General features: G+C 43.5%; 2 protein-coding genes across 2 annotated transcripts; one reads left to right on the forward strand and one right to left on the reverse strand.

The window, feature by feature from the left end:
- The first annotated feature begins 9,853 nt into the window (after nt 1-9,853).
- Nucleotides 9,854-12,998, forward strand: LOC112900214 (serine carboxypeptidase-like 45). The gene is made up of 9 exons (XM_025968995.1): nt 9,854-10,375; nt 10,913-11,014; nt 11,171-11,266; nt 11,349-11,441; nt 11,519-11,598; nt 11,720-12,001; nt 12,098-12,222; nt 12,304-12,396; nt 12,544-12,998. Exons 1-9 carry the CDS (start codon nt 10,117-10,119, stop codon nt 12,815-12,817), a joined length of 1,404 nt encoding a protein of 467 aa, XP_025824780.1. The 5' UTR covers nt 9,854-10,116; the 3' UTR covers nt 12,818-12,998.
- Nucleotides 12,999-13,193: 195 nt separating this feature from the next.
- Nucleotides 13,194-20,224, reverse strand: LOC112901365 (chaperone protein ClpC1, chloroplastic). The gene is made up of 10 exons (XM_025970259.1): nt 20,053-20,224; nt 18,850-19,455; nt 17,432-17,547; nt 17,221-17,343; nt 16,953-17,138; nt 16,165-16,380; nt 15,768-15,985; nt 15,084-15,159; nt 14,904-14,993; nt 13,194-14,786 (listed from the first exon to the last, which is right to left on the reverse strand). The coding sequence occupies exons 2-10, from the start codon at nt 19,409-19,411 to the stop codon at nt 13,608-13,610; spliced, it is 2,766 nt and encodes a 921-aa protein (XP_025826044.1). The 5' UTR covers nt 19,412-19,455; nt 20,053-20,224; the 3' UTR covers nt 13,194-13,607.
- Between the last annotated feature and the right edge of the window lie 74 nt (nt 20,225-20,298).

Below are 20,298 nucleotides of genomic sequence, written 5' to 3' on the forward strand. Positions count from 1 at the left end.
AGTATACCCAAACTCGGGTAAGCCTTGCTGAGTATTAGAATGCTCAGCCTTGCTAGTATCTGTTTCAGGTATACCCTTCGAGAATCCTACGGACAATCCTGCATGGCCAACGTCTGTTCCTTTTGGCTGGTCCGTGGAATGGGATCCATCCCCGGCTGGCAGTGACCCTCCTGAGTGACACCAGGCCTTGGGCTGAGTATGGTGTCCACTTTCACGACGTGTGTAGTCGCGTGTTCTTTTCTTTCCGCTGTGAGTTTGGACAAGCTGTTCGGCTTGTCAGTTTAAACACGGTTTGTATAAGTTTTACTTAAGTTTGAATCTGGTTTGTAATAATGTTTGACTATCTATAAATTAAAAATTGATGAGCTGTTCTGTGATTGTAAACTCGCCTTCGTGCGAGGTAAACCTGCTTCGATCCTGTTGAATCGTGGTTGTATCGGGCGGAGACCCGACAGACCAATGGGTTACACCGTTTGAAGTACGTTGGAGCCCTTGAGAGAGGACTTGCGTATTTGAGCCAGTGTAATTCAGGCGGTTCTGCCACAGTGATAACTACGCTAAGTGGAGGGATGAGATTAACCTCATTCTTGTCATGATGGATAAGGACCATTGCATGAGAAAGCCCGCTCCTGTAGCACCAGTTGCTACACTAGCTACTGAGGGGGAAGAAGATCCTACCCTAGCTGATTGCACTGCTGCCGAGACAAGGAGCGTTGGGAGCGCTTAGACAGAGTAGTCCTCACAATCATGGACATGACCATCAGCTTGTCCATCAGGGGAGCACTTGAGAATAAGCCTAAGAATGCTAAGGACTTCATGGAGAATATTGAGGCGTACTTCAAGGAGTCTCCTAAGGCTAATGCCATGACTGTCATGTCTAAGTTAGTGTCCATGAAGTACAATGGGTAGGGTAGTGTAAGAGAGCATATTTTGGGTATGATTGACCTCCGGGATAAGCTTATAGACCTGGATTGTCCCCTTAATGATGCCACTCTGCTTCATCATGTGATGTTATCGCTTCCACCAGTTTTTGAGCCTTTTAAGATAAACTACAATGGAAGTGAGAATAAGTGGGACATTGCTATGCTCGTTGCTAAGTGCTCTCAAGATGAGGAGAGGTTATGCTCTCAAAACCCTGACTTTGCCAATGTTATTAGACATGAGGGACATAAGAGCAGAAATAGGAGGCTCATCCACTCCAATAGGGCAAAGAAGGACAAGAAACCTGCTTATGAAGCTCCTAAGAAGGATGGTTCGTCTTCTTCTAAGGCTCTTCTCTACTACCACTGTGGGCTCCATGGCCATGAGAGGAATGAATGCGAAAAGTTTAAGAAGTGGTGCGCAAAGTAAGGTAATGGTGACATAATTTCTATAGTCGATGAGTCCTTTTATGCATCTTTTCCATTAAGTACTTAGTGGATTGATTCTGGTGCCACCATTCACGTTACAAATTCCTCAAAGGGATTGTCTGGCGTGCGGACTATAAGAAGGGGGACTCGTATTCTTAGAGTCGCCAATGGAGTTGAAGCTGACGTGGAGGCTATCGAGACTCTCCAATTAGAACTTCATAGTGGCTTCACACTTCATTTATTAGATGCCCTTTATGTTCCATATATCAGAGAAACTTGATTTCTATTTCTAAGTTAGATCGTGATGGATATTTGTGCACTTTTGGGAACAATAGATGTGTAATAAGTTTTAATGGTGATATTATTTGTTATGCACCTTTACATGATGAGCTTCACTTACTTCCTAAAATAATTATATCTCTGTGATGAACGTAAGCAATGTCAATCATAAGCGCAAGAGAGATAACGAGACTTCGTCGAAATTGTGGCATTTTCATTTAGGCCACATTTCGAAGGGGAGAATGGAGTGTCTCATTACAGAAGTGATACTCCCAAAATTAGACTTCTTTGACTTAGATCAATGTATTGATTATATTAAGGGAAAATTTGCAAAATAAATTAAGAAGGATGGAGCTAAGCGTAGTTCAGGAATATTAGAATTAATTCACACTGATATCTGTGGTCCATTTAATGTCAAATCAGTGGATGGTTTTAGTTACTTTATTACATTCACCGATAACTACTTCCGTTATGGATACGTTTGCCCCATAAGAGAAAAATCTGAAGCACTTGATAAGTTTAAAATCTTTAAAGTTGAAGTAGAAAATCAGCATGAGTTACGGATTAAAGTGGTAAGATTGATAGAGGTGGTGAATATTATAGGAGACAGGCTACATATGGACAAATCCCCGGACCCTTTGCCAGATCTCTCCAAGAGAATGGAATAGTAGCTCAGTACTCAACTCCTGGTGAGCCTCAGCAAAATGGTGTAGCTGAGGAAGAAATCGCACGCTAATGAATATGGTACGTAGTATGCTAAGCCATTCTACATTTCCAGTGAATTTGTGGATGGAAGCGCTAAAGACCGCCACATACATAAGTAACCGTGTTCCTAGCAAGTCAGTCCCTAATACCTCTTATGAACTTTGGACCGGCAGAAAACCAAGCATTAATTATTTACATGTCTGGGGATGTGTAGCTGAAGTGAAATTATTTAATCTGTCCCTTGGAAAATTAGATCCTAAGGGTACCAAGCTATTTCATTGGATATCCAGATAAATCGTAGGGGTATCGATTTTATTGTCCTAAGGGTACCACTAAGTTTGTTGAGACGAGACATGCAGTGTTCTTAGAGGAAAATGGATGCACTGAGATTAGGCAAATTGATCTTGAGGAGATGCAGACTTATGAACCAACAATGATGACTCAGGATCATTATATGCCTATGTTTCGAACTACAACACCTTCTCATCTCAGGTAGCTGATCCTCCATAAGAAAATGTGGAGCAAACACCTGCCATAATTGAGCATGAGAACGTGCCTATGACTAATGAGCATCAAAATCAAAGTGTGGATGAACCTGTTCAGGAAATGTAGGATCAGACTGTTGAGGGACACAAGAGGTGCAGCATGAGCAAATTGCTGAGCCTATTCCTGCAGCAAAACCACAACCTCTGAGAAGATCAACACGAGAAAGGAAATCAACTATCTCAAATGACTTCATGTATATGTGTGAAGAAGGACACGACATGGGGAAGGTAGATGATCCGGACTCGTTTAAGGAAGCTATGAGTAGTGAGCACTCCCACAAGTGGATTGAGGTTATGGAAGAAGAGCTAAAATCCATGAGCACAAATAAGGTTTGGGAATTAGTAAAAATTCCTAATGGAGCCAAAACAGTGGGCTGTAAATGGGTCTACAAAATAAAATATGACTCCAAAGGGAAAATCGAACAGTTCAAAGCAAGACATGTGGCTAAGGGCTTCACACAGCGAGAGGGAATTGATTATACTGAGACCTTCTCGCCTGTCTCGAAGAAAGATTCGTCCAGAACTGCTCTAGTAGCTCATTTTGATCTTGAACTGCATCAGATAGGTGCTAAGACTGCATTCCTTAATGGTGATTTGCATGAGAATGTATACATGACGCAACCAGAAGGTTTCGTTGTGGAAGGCAAAGAACAGATGGGATGCAAATTAAAGAAATCCATTTATGGGTTGACACAGGAGTCCAGACAATATTACTTGAAGTTTGATGAAGTGATCAAAAAATTAGGCTTCGTTAAAAATGTAGTGGACAACTGCATATATATTAAGATCAAAGGGAGCTCTTTTATCATCCTAGTACTATACTTGGATGACATCCTACTAGCAAACAGCGATAAGAACTTGCTGCATGAGATAAAAAGATTTCTCTCATCGAACTTCGACATGAAGGATCTTGGTGATACCTCTTATGTGCTGGGCATTGAGATACACCGAGATAGGTCCAAGGGTGAATTGGGACTCTCTCAAAAGGCTTATATAGAGAAAGTTCTTAAAAGATATGATATGCACCAATATTTAGGCACAACTGCTCCAGTTGTTAAGGGCGATAAGTTTGGGCAATTTCAAAGTCCTAGAAATCAATTAGAAATTGATCAAATGAGGTCGATTCCATATGCTTCAGCTATTGGAAGCATTATGTACGTACAAGTATGGACACATACTGACTTAGCTTTTATTACCGGGATGCTTGGTAGATATTAGTCTAATCCAGGAATGAACCACTAGAAAGCGGTTAAGAAAGTCTTGTGTTATTTACAGGGCACTAAGAATTACATGCTTACTTATAAGAAAACTGAGAACTTAGAAGTAATTGGCTATTCAGACACCGACTTTGCGGGTTGTGTTGACACTAAAAGATCGACATCAGGTTATGTCTTCACACTTGCGAATGGAGCAATATTATGGAAAAACTCTAAACAGACACTTACTGCAGCATCAACGATGCAAGCTGAGTTCATGGCATGTTATGAGGACGCAGGGTAAGCTAAGTGGCTTAAAGGATTTATTCCCGGACTAAGAGTGGTAGACAGCATAAGTAAACCAATGAAGTTGTACTACGACAATAAGGCTGCAGTTTTGTATGCTAGTAACAACAAGTCGAGTGGTAGTGCTAAGCACATCGACATTAAGTTTTATATTGTGAAGAATAGAGTCAGGATCACACTAGAGCATATAAGTACTAAGGAAATGCTCGCGGATCCACTAATAAAAGGCTTACCCCCAATATATTTTGTGACTTAATTGCCAGCATAGAATTATTGAATAGCCTGTGATCTTGGAATAAAAAGGGTCATAAGTCAACCATCTCCTGTTGCAATGCGTGGTTTTATGTATTGTGGATAATTGTGTTGCAATGGAACTTATTCACTGTTGTCACACATTGTCTCTTTGCGTAATTCTGCTTTAAGAATGGCATTAGTTTAGGCCTTTGGACCAAAGGGGAGAATGTTGGAATTTTCGGTGGTCAAAGTGGCCGAAAAATAAGAGGATAAGAAAAAGGAAAAAGGGAGATAAGAGCCCGTTCCCGCGCCTTGATCGGAAGCACAACTGACTCGTGGTTGCGGCCCTAGGTCGCCCAGCGCCATAATAAATAATAGGGCCCGGCACCTTTAGGATCTAGTCTAACTTAGTCCAAACCCTATCCGCCCCATTACAGCGGCCTGATCTCTGGCGGCGTTGGAACCATCTGAAGGTCACCGCCTACCCTCCGCCGCTGTCGCTGGACAGTGCCGGTGGAGGCCCGAAGGACAATGGTACCCGCCGCGACCTTCTACGACTACACCGGGAACACCTACGGGAACGACTACGGAAGCGCCCTCATCATCCCCGATACCAACCATGGCCGGATCCGTGTTAGCCGTCGCTCCCGGTCTAGATATAAACCTTACTCATGTTCTTGGTTGTGCTCATATTGTTTTAGGTGCAAGATCCTGTAAAGAAGTTAAGTACTAAGTCATGTTTTTTGTTCAACACGTCGGTCCAACATTGCGTAAGACATCTTAAAACAAGAGTCTTAAAAGTATATCCTACAATTATTTTCCCTTACACTATACCGCCAATTGCTATAAAATAACACTGTCTTAAAACTAATCCGAATATGAAAAAAATTGATGCAACTTTTGTATACTAAACATGCATATTATTTGACTGATTAATGGTTACAAATTGCAAGGTTTGACTTCTCCAAAACAGAATATGACTTGCATAGCTGAAAAGTGGGAGTATGTAGTATCAAAAGACATTTTGAATAGTTCTCTAAATATAGTTGCATAACCTGTTCGAAATCACAGATAAGTGGCACTAAGTCGTATGGAATTTCCCATTCGAAATGCCGAATCAGTGATTTTTCTGCAAACTTTTTCTAAAAAAATAAATTAAAGCAGCAGTTAGCACTGCCATGTCATTTAAGAAAAAAAAGACATGCAATGTCTTACAAAGTTTCCATTACATAAACACATGATAACGTGCGCTCTCAAATGTCTGCAAGGAATTCAAATGCGGTGTAGAGCATGATGCATGATGGTTGTACTGATCCACGAGCATATGGGCCCTTGCTCCGTTGGCCGTAGGGGAAGAGAAAGAGACACAGCAGGGAGGGAAGAACGAGATGTGTGCAGTAGCAGTATGCCAGTATGCAGGGGTGGTGGAGTCCCACGGGTGGCAGAAGAGGAATGCGCCGCAGCTGCCATGGCGCCATGCCGTGCTGCCGGTGCCGGGCCATGCCGATCGACAGGGAGCGGCTTTTGTCAGCCGGCCGTGACCGCGAGTGAGAGGCCACAGGCCAGGCCATATTCCTCTCCCTTTAGCAGCAGCCGCAGCGCCCATATTCCTCAGTCTTCGCCCCATCATGCCTGCCGCCGTCAGGGTTTTACCTGCATCGTCGCCAGAGGTTTTCTTCTTTTTTTCTTCAGCCGGCAAAGCGGATCGGCAATTCGGATCCTCGGCCCTGCTGCTCGCTAATCGCCCCAACAAACGCGACTATCATCTGTGTCGTGTGGCTTTATCAGCTTTCTTTGGGAAAGATTTGGCCAATCCCACAGGCCATTTGCAGGAACTTTGGCCAATCTCTGCATGCAAAACTGGCGTGGCGTGGCACTGTGTTTTCTCTCTCCCCGGTCTATCAATTCTACAGGTAATTTTGGCTGGCCAAGTACCACAAAATTTAGAGGCTGGTGCCTTCTTCTTCTTCGCATCCTCCTCATTGTTCCCTCACCTCCTCCATCTCTCTTCTTCTCCTCCCCTCCCCTTCTCGGTTCCTTAATTTCAGTGGACCTGCAGCCTCTAGGCTCCAGAAATTGCCCCTCACTGGCTTGTTTCTCTAACATCATCTCTTGTCCTGGCCTAGTAAACATCGGCTAGCGTCTGTTTCTGGCTCGGTGGGGGAATAAAATCTTGCGACGCGGTGACCGCATGCGGTGCAGTCGCCTGTATGCCGTATGGTGTTGTCAACATCACGGAGCACAGAAAGAGAGAGAGCCCAAGCATGGACGCGGCCTGTGGATCTTGGTGATGGCACACGGTACGGGAGGATTCATCTTTTCTTCTCAGGGCTAATCATGTCTCCACACAAGAGAGCTATTCCTATGTGTGGTATTTTTTTCTCCTTAAAGACCATACATCATGCATGCAGTGCTTATTAGTAGCTCAGCAAACCCATACATCACTTCTTTTTCTTTAGCAAAAAGAAGGCGTGCGTCAATTCTAAAGGTTGTTTATAAATAGGTCCCAGGGAAATTCTAACTAGGAATTTATCTTCTTTTAAGGGAGTTGAGAGATTTATTGATGGAATTTAGTTCGTGATATACTGAATATTTCTCGATTAATACAACAAGCAACTCTTGCTAGCAAACAACCTAGCTATAGACCAGCCGACCAGCATTGCATGCATCTTCTGCTAACTCGCATGCTATCCTAAGAATTTTATTAATTCGTCTAGTCATAAATACAATTTTTTTAAGACATTGGTATGACAATATGACTAGTAACACGTATGAAAATATATTACGCTAAGCAAAAAAATAATTCTATAAGTTATGCAAATATCCTTCATGACGAGTATCGTATAGTTAATCTTGTGAGTGTGTCAATCTATATGAAAGAATGTACTGAAAATGTTTCTCTAACATGTCGAGCAACGTCAATTTTCTTTTTTGAGGGTAGTGAAAAATTAAAAAGTTTGACCAACAACTGTAAATAGATTTATTTATATTACAATGAGAGAAGGTGGTTAGCTTCTTCATGTTGAGAATATCTGTATGCAGACCGAACAATAATTAAACTGGAAAGGATTAACCGTCGTCTAAACCTATAAGTGAAAAAACAACCCGTGGGATACCCTCAGGATTTGTACTATTATGCTAATTAGTCGAAGAGGTGCTAATTAGTCGCAGAGGACTGCAGAAAGGGAAAAAGAAAGAAAGAGAGGAGCTTTTACTTTTTCATCCGACCAGATAACAAGTTAGAAGCTGTTTGGTGAGCTCTAACAACAGCTCCATCAGCGGCTTCAGTGGAGCCGAACCAAACGGAATAATGCAAATAGGCTCCAACAACAACGGTTCCACTTTGAAATTACTTTTCTCTCTCCTCTTCTTCCCCTTACAAAATCACAAGAAGCCGATGGAATCATAAATTGTAGCTTTACCGGCTCTAACTCAAACTTTAAACCTAATTTTCTCTCTCCTCTTCTTCCCCTTACAAAACTATTAATTTTCTCTCTCCTTTTTTTCCCCTTACAAAACCATAAAAAGCTGATGGAGTTACAAATTGCAGCTCTACCGGCTCTAACTCCTTGCGGCGCTACAATGGTAGAGCTGGAATCCGGCGAAGCTCCGTCAAAGAGGATCTTATTGTACCCGGGACAACACTGTAAACCATGTTCGAGTGTCGTGCTTTCGTAGCAGTGATCTGACTCTGACGGCGAGGCCTCCTCTGTTTTTACTGTCAAAGTGGGCCCTCCCTCACATGTGATGATGTGGCCACCAGATCCAATAGTAACTTTGGGATGTACATACAGCACGCGCGCTATGCGAGCGTCGCTTGGAGGGATGGCCCACCGTGAAAATGCTGGGGCCACACGTACTTAGCAAGCCATACACAATATGATTTAGCGGTGTTTAGTTGTAGAGGGCTAAACTTTAATCCTATCACATTAAAAAGAATTTTATCATTTAGAGTATTAAATAAAGTTTAATTATAAAACTAATTGCAGAACTCTTGGACCAATTCTCGAGACGAATCTAATGAGATATATTAATCCATAATTAGCGGATGGGTATTGTACCATCACTGTAGCAAACATGAATTAATTAGACTCATTAAATTCATCTCACGAATTAGCAACCATCTATAAAAAATATTTTATAAAAAAATTTATTTAATATTTCTAAATGGAAAAATTCTCATTTAATATGACGGGGCTAAACTTTAGTCCCTGTGAACCAAATGAGGCCTTATGCAAGTTGAACGGGATCAACCATTCAACCGTATGGATTAACGTGGATCCAGGTACTGGGTCTCGATGGCCTCTTTATATCATGATTGTAAAGGTTCTTTATGAGAAATACTAGTACTTCCTACCTTTTGCGGTCCCAGAAATTTCCTTTTTTTGAAGCCTTGAGTCAAGTAAATCCTTGTCACAAGGGTAGATTACTGTGATTTGGACTACGACTGGTTGCAAAATAAAAATAAGTTTTGCTGCCTTGAGTCAAGTGAGATTGTGTTGTTTTCTAGCCCATGCTATGAAAACTATTTTCTTAAATATGTCAAGTAGGCTAAAACTCTATTTAGGTAATATAAATATGACATCTATGTTGACTAGCTACTTCCGACTTTTTTATCTTAATATAAGACTACTTATGCTTTCCAATAAAATGAGTTCATATATCTACATGTTTAAGCTTTGCATCACGTTTATCTAGTAATAGTCTATGGTGAGTTCGTGTAGATATTTAAAGCCAGGTGTATCATATCATTTTGCTAATCAATGTGATCCTAGCCTCCTAGGCATATATTGATGTGTATTTTTAAGTTTAAGGATTCCGAATATAAAAGTTGAATGACACACTAACTCGTGGCACACTTAAGATCTTCGGATCTTCCAATATCAATAACATTCCTGGTATGGTACAACATAATATAGATTGCGAACAATGTTAACATGCATGACCTAATTGGATTGTTTGTCTCCATAATTACCACTGATGCTAACATTGTAGTACAAATCTACAGTGTTAGAGTTCCTGCATAAAGTCTACCAAAATGCAGTGGATGTAGTGTCCAAAAAAAATGCAGTGGATGTTAATCCGTGGCCAACGAGCTTAATCTGGTGTAGAGGTGTGCACCCACCATTTGTCTCAAGATCACTGTTTACTGATGCGGACCACGGAAAGGGGTATGAGCATGAGGCACTCAGCAAGTCTGCCTTTTCACTTGAACTCCCAATCTTCTACATCAGTCAACCAAAATTTAAGGTATAAACTGGTACTAAACAAACAGTAAACATTTTTTGACCAATAACACGATGGTAACTAAGCAATGCTTTGCACACACTCAACAGTCAACAGTCAACAGATACAGATGTCAGGCCTATTTATTGCTTCATATCCATTTCTCACCTCGCCACCCTGCAGCATTCACTCACCCTCTCTACTCACTCCCTGGCTCCCTGCGCTCCCACCACCCTCTCCCCTGCTCTTGCTCTGCATCTCCGGCAACCAAAGAACATGCAGGGGCGCAGGGGCGCCGTCGCAGCAGCATTGGTGTGCGCGGCGGCGCTGCTGCTCGGCGGCGGCCGCTGGGTGTCCGCGCAGACGGCGGCGGAGGACAAGATCGGCGGCCTGCCGGGCCAGCCGCCGGTGGGCTTCGCGCAGTACGCCGGCTACGTCCCCGTGGACGACGCCGGGAAGCGGTCGCTCTTCTACTACTTCGCCGAGGCTGAGGCGGATCCGGCGGCCAGGCCACTCGTGCTCTGGCTCAACGGAGGTAAAATTCTCTTGTCGGCAGCAGAGCCTTGCCACTGTGCATGAACTGCTGAATTATTGCCCTGGGGGGATGTCAATTTGGCGTGGCGTGCAAGAGTAGTTTCATAAGACCTGGGTAGAATAGAAATGGAACATCATGAATGATGCCAATGAGGAGAAGGGAGCTCAATTTTCAGTGCAGATGCACATGTGGCCAGATATTTAATCTGTTTCAGCTCTTGCTCCCCCCCCCCCCCAAAAAAAATATAGAAAATATTACTTTTTCAGTGATAGAGAGTTAAAAAGTGGGCCTTTTGATTTTACTAATGTTTAGAAGGTAATTCTGGTTGAACATGGAACTGGAAATTTTGCAAAGCAAAAGGCTCCTAGATAGCATCTTTAGTTCTTTATAGGGAGGGTATAGGATGAAATCAGATTCCCTCTAGGATTCGTATCAGGATTGCTTTTCCCTTTGAAGTTGCGTTCTCTTCTGCTGCCATTGCAATGTATTTTTTTTCTTGGAGAGAGATTCTGATGATGCTCGTGCATGTGAATGTAGGACCTGGCTGTTCATCTGTGGGAGTGGGGGCATTCTCAGAGAATGGGCCATTCAGGCCTAGTGGCAACGTGCTAGTGAGGAATGAGTATAGCTGGAACAAAGGTGAGCGTTTCTTGCGAGTTGCAGTAACCACACCAGAGCAAAACTTTTGGTGTACACTAGCTCCTTTTGGTTGGTCCTTCTTTTCGGTAGAAAAAGGTCAGAAAAATTGCGAGGTGTTAATTTCCTTTCCTTTTTGGTACCCGTTTGTTGTTCCAGAGGCCAACATGCTGTATTTGGAGAGCCCTGCAGGAGTTGGCTTCTCATACTCCACTGATCCTTCCTTCTATCAGGGTGTTGGTGACAGCATCACAGGTGAGTTTTAGTCATAGCTCATTTTTGCTGTAGAGTTTGACTTGCAGGCTAATTCTTCTTGGGGCGTTTTCAATTTCTGAAGCCGGAGACAATTTGAAGTTCTTGCAAGGCTGGTTTGCCAAGTTCCCACAGTACAAGGGCAGGGACCTGTACATTACAGGGGAGAGCTATGCTGGTAAAGCCATTTTACTCCACTAGCATCTGGACGTTGTCACTTCATCTCCTGACTGGCATGATATTTCTTTATTTCAGGCCACTATGTCCCGCAGTTAGCGCAGCACATGGTTGAATTCAACAAGAAGGAGAAGCTGTTCAATTTGAAAGGCATTGCTGTAAGCGATTACTCACAAGCCTAGCAAACTACAGCTAGCATACAAAACCTCATTTTGCACCCTTTCAGGGATAGACAATATACTTATTGCCTGTTTTTTTTTCTCATCATTGACATGATAGCTTGGCAACCCCGTCCTCGAATTCTCCACCGATTTCAACTCGAGGGCCGAATTCTTCTGGTCGCACGGCCTGATATCGGATTCGACCTACAACATCTTCACGACTGTGTGCAACTACTCGCGCTATGTCAGCGAGTACTACCATGGCTCCCTGAGCACGGCCTGCGACAGGGTGATGAGCCAGGTGACCAGGGAGACCAGCAGGTTCGTCGACAAGTACGACGTCACCCTGGACGTCTGCATCTCCTCAGTCCTGATGCAATCGCAAATCCTCGCCCCCCAGGTTGTGACTTCGCCATCGTTCACCAATCACCATTCCTTGGAGGTTCGTAGCATGTTGTGTTGCTAACATTCTCTTCTGTTTGTATCCATCGTGCAGCAAGGGAGCAGGGAGTTGGATGTGTGCGTGGAGGACGAGACGATGAGCTACCTGAACCGGAAGGACGTGCAGCAGGCCATGCACGCCCGTCTTAGCGGCGTGCAGAGGTGGACGGTCTGCAGCAGGTGTGTGCTCCCTATCTGAACTTTCTGCGCTCAATTCTGCATGATGAGACTGACACTGCAATATTTGGCCCAATTGAGCAGTGTTCTTGAGTACAAGCAGCTGGACCTCCAGATCCCCACCATCAACATCGTCGGAGGGCTCGTCAAGTCCGGCATCCCTGTGCTGGTTTACAGGTAATCATCTGAACTTCTGAAGAAACAGATTGCTCGAAGTTGACAGCTGCATACAGAACGCAGAGTTCTCGTTTCAGGCAATCCAGAAGTAGAACCTGACGCTGAAAACTCTCGTATTGTTTGTCTGCGATTGCATTGCATTTGCAGCGGCGACCAGGACTCGGTGATCCCGCTGACGGGCAGCAGGACGCTGGTGAGCCGGCTGGCGAGCAGGCTCCGGCTCAACACGACGGCGCCATACCGGGCATGGTTCCAGGGGAAGCAGGTCGGCGGGTGGACACGGGTGTTCGGCGGCGGCGCGCTGTCCTTCGCGACGGTGCGGGGCGCGTCGCACGAGGCGCCCTTCTCGCAGCCGGAGCGGTCGCTGGGGCTCTTCAGGGCGTTCCTCGCCGGCCGGCCACTGCCGGAATCGTTCGAGTGATGGAGGGGAGTTCTTGGCAGCCGCTAGGGGAGGACTGAGGAGAGCCCCTTGCTCGTGTATGTTTGTAAGCATGCAGCTAGCTAACTCGGGCTGCATTGTGTGTTGTGAATCGTGATCCCGTTGAGACTGGCAAACCCAATCGGTTTCATCTCCAAGTGTAACAAGATGTCCTTGAAATCGAGGAGAATGTGTTGTCGATGTAGAGATGCAATGGAAATATGTTCCATTATATCACCACTCTCTCGTGCGCACCAACATTCAGATACCTGTGGAGAAGGAAAAACTATAGCATCCCTTGAATCCACTGTTTCTGGTTACTAACACGAATAATAAAAAATAAAAAAACAAACACAGTGCATATCGATGAACAAAAAAGTTAAAAAGCAAACCTGTTCCCAGGCGCCATAACAGCATAACATTATCAACCAATGTTATTTGTGACTTGAATAAGTTACATCCGTACACAACTGGGAGAATAAGTACAACAGTGCAAGCGATACCCGTGTCATCATGCTAGCAGAGCCCTAATGAAGTAATGATACATGTAATTGCAGGAAATTGAAAATTCCAAGTTTTTTCCAAAAACAAGGCAACTCAAGGTCTAAGCATACAGTGTGCTCGCTAAATGCGTCTCTGCCTATTCCTTTCCATAGCATTCCTACTGCCTCACTTCCAATGGAAAAAATACCAAGGAAAGCTAAAGCGATGTCAATTTAGTTTTCCCATCATCAGGAGCCCAACTGACTTGTAAAGAAGGCCATATATCGGACCAAAGATTTTTCGACCTGAATTAGGTACTGAGAGCAGGTTCCAGGGGCTCAGCAACACCGCTACCGCCATTCAGGACTATAACCTTGCCATCAGAATCCACATCGACAATGGCAGAGTCACCTTCTTTCACCTCACCAGCAAGCATCTTCTCAGCCAGACTATCCTCCAGAAGCCTCATGATAGCACGCCGCAAAGGCCGGGCACCATAACTTGGGTTGTAACCTTCGTCAACAACTCTATCACGGAACTTCTCTGTAACCTGGAGGTCAATGTCCTTGGCCTTCAGCCTGTCAAACACTTCTTTGAGCATAATGTCCGCAATCTCCTTCACCTCTAACTTCGTCAGCTGTCGGAACACAATCATCTCATCCAATCTGTTTAGGAATTCTGGACGGAAATACTGCTTCAACTCCTCGGTCACCAGGCTCTTGATCCTATTGTAGCTAGTGTCTTTCTCGTCATAGTCAAGGTCAAACCCGATCTTGCGGCCTCCCTTCTCAATTACACTGCTTCCAACATTCGATGTCATGATCAATAGTGTGTTCTTGAAGTCAACTGTGCGTCCCTTGCTGTCAGTTAGCCTCCCATCTTCTAAGATCTGAAGCATCATGTTGAAAACATCTGGATGTGCCTTTTCAATCTCATCAAAGAGAACAACAGTGTATGGACGGCGACGAACTGCTTCAGTCAATTGACCTCCCTCAGTGTAGCCAACATAACCTGGAGGTGATCCAATGAGTTTGGAGACAGTATGTCTCTCCATGAACTCACTCATGTCAAGCCTGATCATAGCCTCCTCCGAGCCAAAGTAATAGGCTGCCAGCGCCTTTGCTAATTCTGATTTGCCAACTCCTGTAGGTCCAGAGAATATGAAGCTAGCAATAGGACGGTTTGGATTCTTCAGCCCAACACGAGCACGTCGAATAGCACGGCTAATAGCTTTGACTGCTTCGTCCTGACCAATGATACGTGTGTGTAGTGTCTCCTCCATCTTCAGGAGACGATCAGATTCATCAGATGAGACTTTCTCCACAGGAATTCCAGTCCAAGAGGAGACAATATGTTGAATGTCTGCCTCTGTGACAAGAGGACCAACTTCACCAGATTCAGTCTCTGCTTTAATCATTTCTTTACTCTTGTCGAGAATGGCCGTAATCTGGGCCTTCAGCTCCATTTCCCGATCCCTTAATTCACCAGCCTATCAAAACACAAAAGTGATTAACATGGACAATATTTTAGAAGCAGCACAGCCAGTTGAGGATCCACTGAAAAAGTGAAAATGGTCAGACCAATGTATAGTGCAACAGTAATATACCTTCTCAAAATCTTGGCCTCGTACAGCCTCGTTTTTCTGCTTGGTTATCTGCCGGAGTTCTTTGTCCAGCTCTTTGGCTTCATCAGGGAGCTGTAACACCAAAGAACCACACTCAGCAAGAACAATGCAGTGAAGAATATTGTCTGTACTCTGTAGTCCGAAGAATTCAGCATTAGTTACCTGGGCATGCCTAAGCCTAACACGAGATCCAGCTTCATCAATCAAGTCAATGGCTTTGTCAGGAAGGAAGCGGTCGCTGAGGAAACGAAAGCAATACAAAATTATGTTTTTATCCAATGATTGACAAATATAAGCACAAATACATTCTCTCTTTGAGAAACACTTTCTTTTCAATCACCTAAACTGTATAAATTTTTTCCCTCAGCAGTAATCATATATTTTTTTGACTAACCTAAAAAAATTACTTGGATCCTAGAATATGCAAAAGGAAATTGCTCAAAACCTCTAAACAGATAATCGGAATTAACAATTAGGTCCCAGAAGAGATCCAAAATACCATGTATGTCAGATAAATTAAGGGTGAAACCTAAGTGCTATGCAATTTAGGACACCTTTTGACATTCTTTAAGAAAAAATCTGAAGCGAAAGGAACCATAGAGTGCAAATAAACTTAGCAAAGTCAGGATAATGTTATAGAACACACAATCAAAACACATCCTACTTCTCTTGGAGCATCTATTAAAATTAAAAAAACTGCACATAATTTTTCTATGCAAGGGAAAAGTAAACCGAACGGCCAAAACAAAATATATGACTACACCATAGCCACGTCAAATTGTCTTCTTCAAAAAGCAAAATGCAGCAAAAATATAAGATGTTACTTAATTTTGATGTATTGCGAACCTGATATACTGATAAGACAGCTGTGCGGCTGCAATTAAAGATTCATCTGTGTATCGCAGCTTGTGATGAAGCTCATATCTTTCACGAAGTCCTCTTAAGATCTGTATTGTTTCATCAACAGTAGGCTCGGGAACCTTAACTGGTTGAAACCTTCTTTCCAAGGCAGGATCCTTCTCTATATGCTTCCTATACTCATCCAACGTTGTTGCACCAATACACTACAGAGGACACAGAATATAAAAAGAAGTGGTCAACTAGGGACAATCACACAATTCTAGAGTCACTGACTCACTGTAGATGAGGCCTTCTCCAAAGTCCAAACAAAACCAGCCATATGAACTAAAAAGACAAATAATGTAAGCTAGAAGCAACAGAATGCAAAGTCAGGAACTTATACCTGCAGTTCACCTCTGGCAAGAGCTGGCTTCAAAATATTAGCAGCATCAATTGCACCTTCTGCTGCACCTGCTCCAATCAGTGTGTGCACCTCATCAATAAAGAGAATAATGTCTTCATTTTGCTTAATTTCCTCCATAAGTTTCTTCAGTCTCTCTTCAAACTCTCCACGGTATTTGGTTCCAGCAACAAGGAGCCCCATGTCAAGAGTAATAACCTAACCATAGAATGGGAGAATTACTGATCAGATTTCCAAACAATATATGGATAACTAGGGAGACATGATTTACCACTATAATTTGCAAAGCAATACTGATAATATCACCATCATCTGATAGCATCATAAAACAATTCTGACCACAGTAATCACACTAATGCAAACCAAAGAGTGAGATAAATGTTTCTAAGTTCTCAAAACAATTCGACGGGTAATTATGGACACCAAATTTATACCTGATTATATTTGCAAAAATATTTAGTTCATTTCACCAACATACTGCCAACATCTGATAATATCAGAAATTAATGCAGATCCCGGATGTCACACTAATGGCAACCAGTCCACAGTTGAAAAGTAGATTCACAAAATAAACCTTGGTATGTTACAAACAAAGTTGCCCAGCAAAAGAAGTACCATAATTCATAACAAACTACTTGTAAATTAGTGTAGAAAATTTAGCCCCAAAAGGCAATCTTGGAAGAAATAAAATAGTAATATTTATTGTTTACACAAGCATAGACCAAAAAACAAATCTAGTGCCCACGTGACACAGGACGGTCCAGGCTAACCTTCTTTCCTTCAATTGTTTCAGGAACATCTCCATTGGAAATACGTTGAGCAAGCCCCTCAGCAATAGCAGTCTTACCAACACCAGGCTCTCCAATGAGGCAGGGGTTGTTCTTTGTCCGCCTGCCCAAAATCTGAGTCACACGCTCAATTTGATCCTGTCTACCAACAACTGGGTCCAATTTTCCCTGCACGAAAAGATGGTGAGATTTTTTTATGTTCATTAGTAACATACGCAAGTAGCAAGCACAATGGGGAAAGAGGAAATACCTCTTCTGCTAATTTTGTCAAATTTGTACCATATTCTTCAAGTGTGGGCATCTTCTGGCCACTGCTTCCTCCACCAACTCCAGCACCAACAGCTTCTGTACTTTCACCAACCATTCTTATGACCTGCACAATGGACATCATGTCAACTCCCTGAAGAATTTTAATTCAAAAGAAAATTGGCCAAGAAAAAACAACAACAAAAGAAATTTACCTGGGTGCGGATGTTGTTTGGATCAGCACCAAGGCTTTCAAGCACACGGGCTGCAACACCTTCACCCTCACGTAGTAACCCAAGGAGTAAGTGTTCAGATCCTATATAGTTATGCCCTGAGGAATGAAAATGGAAGAATGTAAGTGAGAATATGCACATACTCCCTCTGTCCCAGAAAAAAGTCATCCTAGGAATTCTAGGACAAATTAACAAGAAGGTAAAATGACCATGTTTGCCCTTGTTTATTACCCATATTTGGCACTAATTGATTCTTGCATGCACATGCACTTTCTAAATAAGGTAAGATGACTTGTTTTTTGGGACAAATTTTGAATCCTAGAATGACTTGTTTCTTGGGACGGAGGGAGTATTGTTTTACAACATAGTATCCAAGGGCAGCAGATTCCAAACTCGAAAAAAGATGAATGCAAACAGCTAGACAACTTACAGAACTCGTTTTAAGGATAATATAATCAAATGTGATATCACAAGGTTGCACCTGAATTCAAGATGAGCAACACATAATCTTCGAGAACATTATGATAGTTATAATTTCACCTTGTGCAACTTATATAACAATGTAAATGTATACCAAAGGATCATCATTGCGTGTATTGATAATTTAGTACGAAAGTGCCTCATTTGTACTCAACCCACATGATCTAATGGTTCCACACTAACTTGCAATCATTCTGAATCAATAATTAGTCATAGATTCAAACACATCAGACATGTTAGTGACCAACTCACGACATATCATTCTCAAAAAAGAACAAACATACAATAAGCACTTCGCATGTCCAGTATCAGTAAGAAGTGAGGACAGGACACCATATCAGCAATAAACGAACAAGTGTATTTACATTGATCCAACTAAAAATGTAGAAGTGTGTCAACAAAGCTCACAGGAAACAGTAAGCTTGGAGTAAATTATAACAAATGCATAACCAACCGAAATCATGTGTATATATAATTTTTTACAACAAAAGACTAGTCTCATAAAGCAGCGAATTCTAAAGCGAAAAAGATGGACGAAAATGAATGGTACAGAAGCATATTGCTATATTGTTTAAGGACCAGACAATCTGATGTGATATCACAAGGTTTCAACTGAACCAAGGTAAAAGTAAGGTCAGCATAATCTTCAGGAACCATACTGTAGTTATCATTCCACACTTCTGTGCATCTTATAGTGCAAAAAGAACATTACTGTGTGTATTAATAATTTAAGGTGATGGTACTAGATTTCTGCTCAAAATCCAATACAATGGCCACCCTTGTCATTTGTCAATTGGTGTCATTCTAAAAACTAGTAAGAACAGATACTATAGGTGAAGACATAGTGACCAGTCAAACCAAATGACAATTGGATTAAACACAAAACTAGCAAAAAAAATGTGAATAAGTGAAGGTAATACCTAGCTGGCGGGCTTCTTCAAGTGAGAGTTCAAGTACACGTTTTGCACGAGGTGTGAATGGGATTTCAACAGCCACAAACCCACTTCCTCGCCCAATGATCTTCTCAACTTCCACTCGGGCATCTTTAAGATTAATTCCCATAGACTTGAGAACCTTAGCAGCAATTCCAGTGCCCTCACCAATAAGCCCCAGCAAAATCTGCTCCGTCCCAACAAAGTTGTGGCCCAGACGCCTTGCCTCCTCCTGCGCAAGCATAATCACCTTGATTGCTTTTTCAGTGAAGCGCTCGAACATGGCGCGAACCACCCCTCTTGTCGCCGATCCTCTGGGCCTTGCAATCTGGCTTGCCACGATAGCGCCAAAGTCACGCTTGACCACGGACCTCGTGTCCAGAAAGTTTGTCTGACGCAGCCCTTGGAAGCCACCAAGAGTAAGGGTCCTTGTTGGCATATTCCGCACCATCGTGGCATTTGTTCTGGCTCTTGCACGCACGCGGAATCGACCAGAGCTGCTTCTGTAAACGGTAGGGACAATTGCAGACTGAACTAGAGACCCCTCCATATTGAACTATTAAAAGAAAATCCCGGTCCTCTATCTACCAAGCCCTGCAAATTTGCAAACAGAACAAAACAAAATTGTAAGGAATATCACGAAATGTTGACAGATGCAGCTAAGGGAACTAGCTCCCACAGAAGAAATGCGTTTGCGACAAAAAATCTAAAAGTGACAACTATCCAGGACCAAGGAATTGCGAAGCAAGCACACATGAAAATCCCAAATTAAAATGGTTGTAGGTCTAGGATAGATTATATCTCCCCGAATCAACTCTAAAGTCTTCCGCTTTCCTATGCCGACACTTCAGCATTCCACATTGACTGCCCCTCCAGGCGTCCATCCGTTCTACGCTACCAACTCAAACGAAACAGAATCAACAGATAATGTTGCTCTGTTCAGCCGACAAGACAGCGTGCGTCTGAATCCTATCCAAGCAAGCCACCGCAAGCGAGCAACATCTAGCCCAGGAGACGCGCATCAAAGGCCCCGCCACCGCAGCCCGCAGCTATCCGCGCCACCCACCAGGAAAGCACCCCGCGGATGCGCCGTGCTGCCAGCCTAGGTACGCACCTTCGGGACCGCAATTCCCCCTGGATACACCGACAGGCGCCTATCCGAACGGGGGGGAGAGGGAGCAGGGAAATTACCGCGTCGAGGTCCGTCTCCCAGGGAGGGGCCGTGGAGCGGGCGCCGACGGGAGCGTCTCGACCCTGCGCCGGCGAGTCGGGCGGACCCTAGAGGAGACCGGGCGGATGCGGGAGCTGCCTGCCGCGGTAGTGGGGGAAGGCAGGCGAGGAAGGTGGGAGAGGTCAGGAGATAAGGAGAGGGGAGGAAGGCGACGAGAGCTTGCGCAGCGTTGGTGGAGTGAGTCGTACGTCATCCCATTCCAGCAC

This window comes from Panicum hallii, chromosome 7, assembly GCF_002211085.1.
Source record: "Panicum hallii strain FIL2 chromosome 7, PHallii_v3.1, whole genome shotgun sequence".
Taxonomy (NCBI): Eukaryota; Viridiplantae; Streptophyta; class Magnoliopsida; order Poales; family Poaceae; genus Panicum; species Panicum hallii.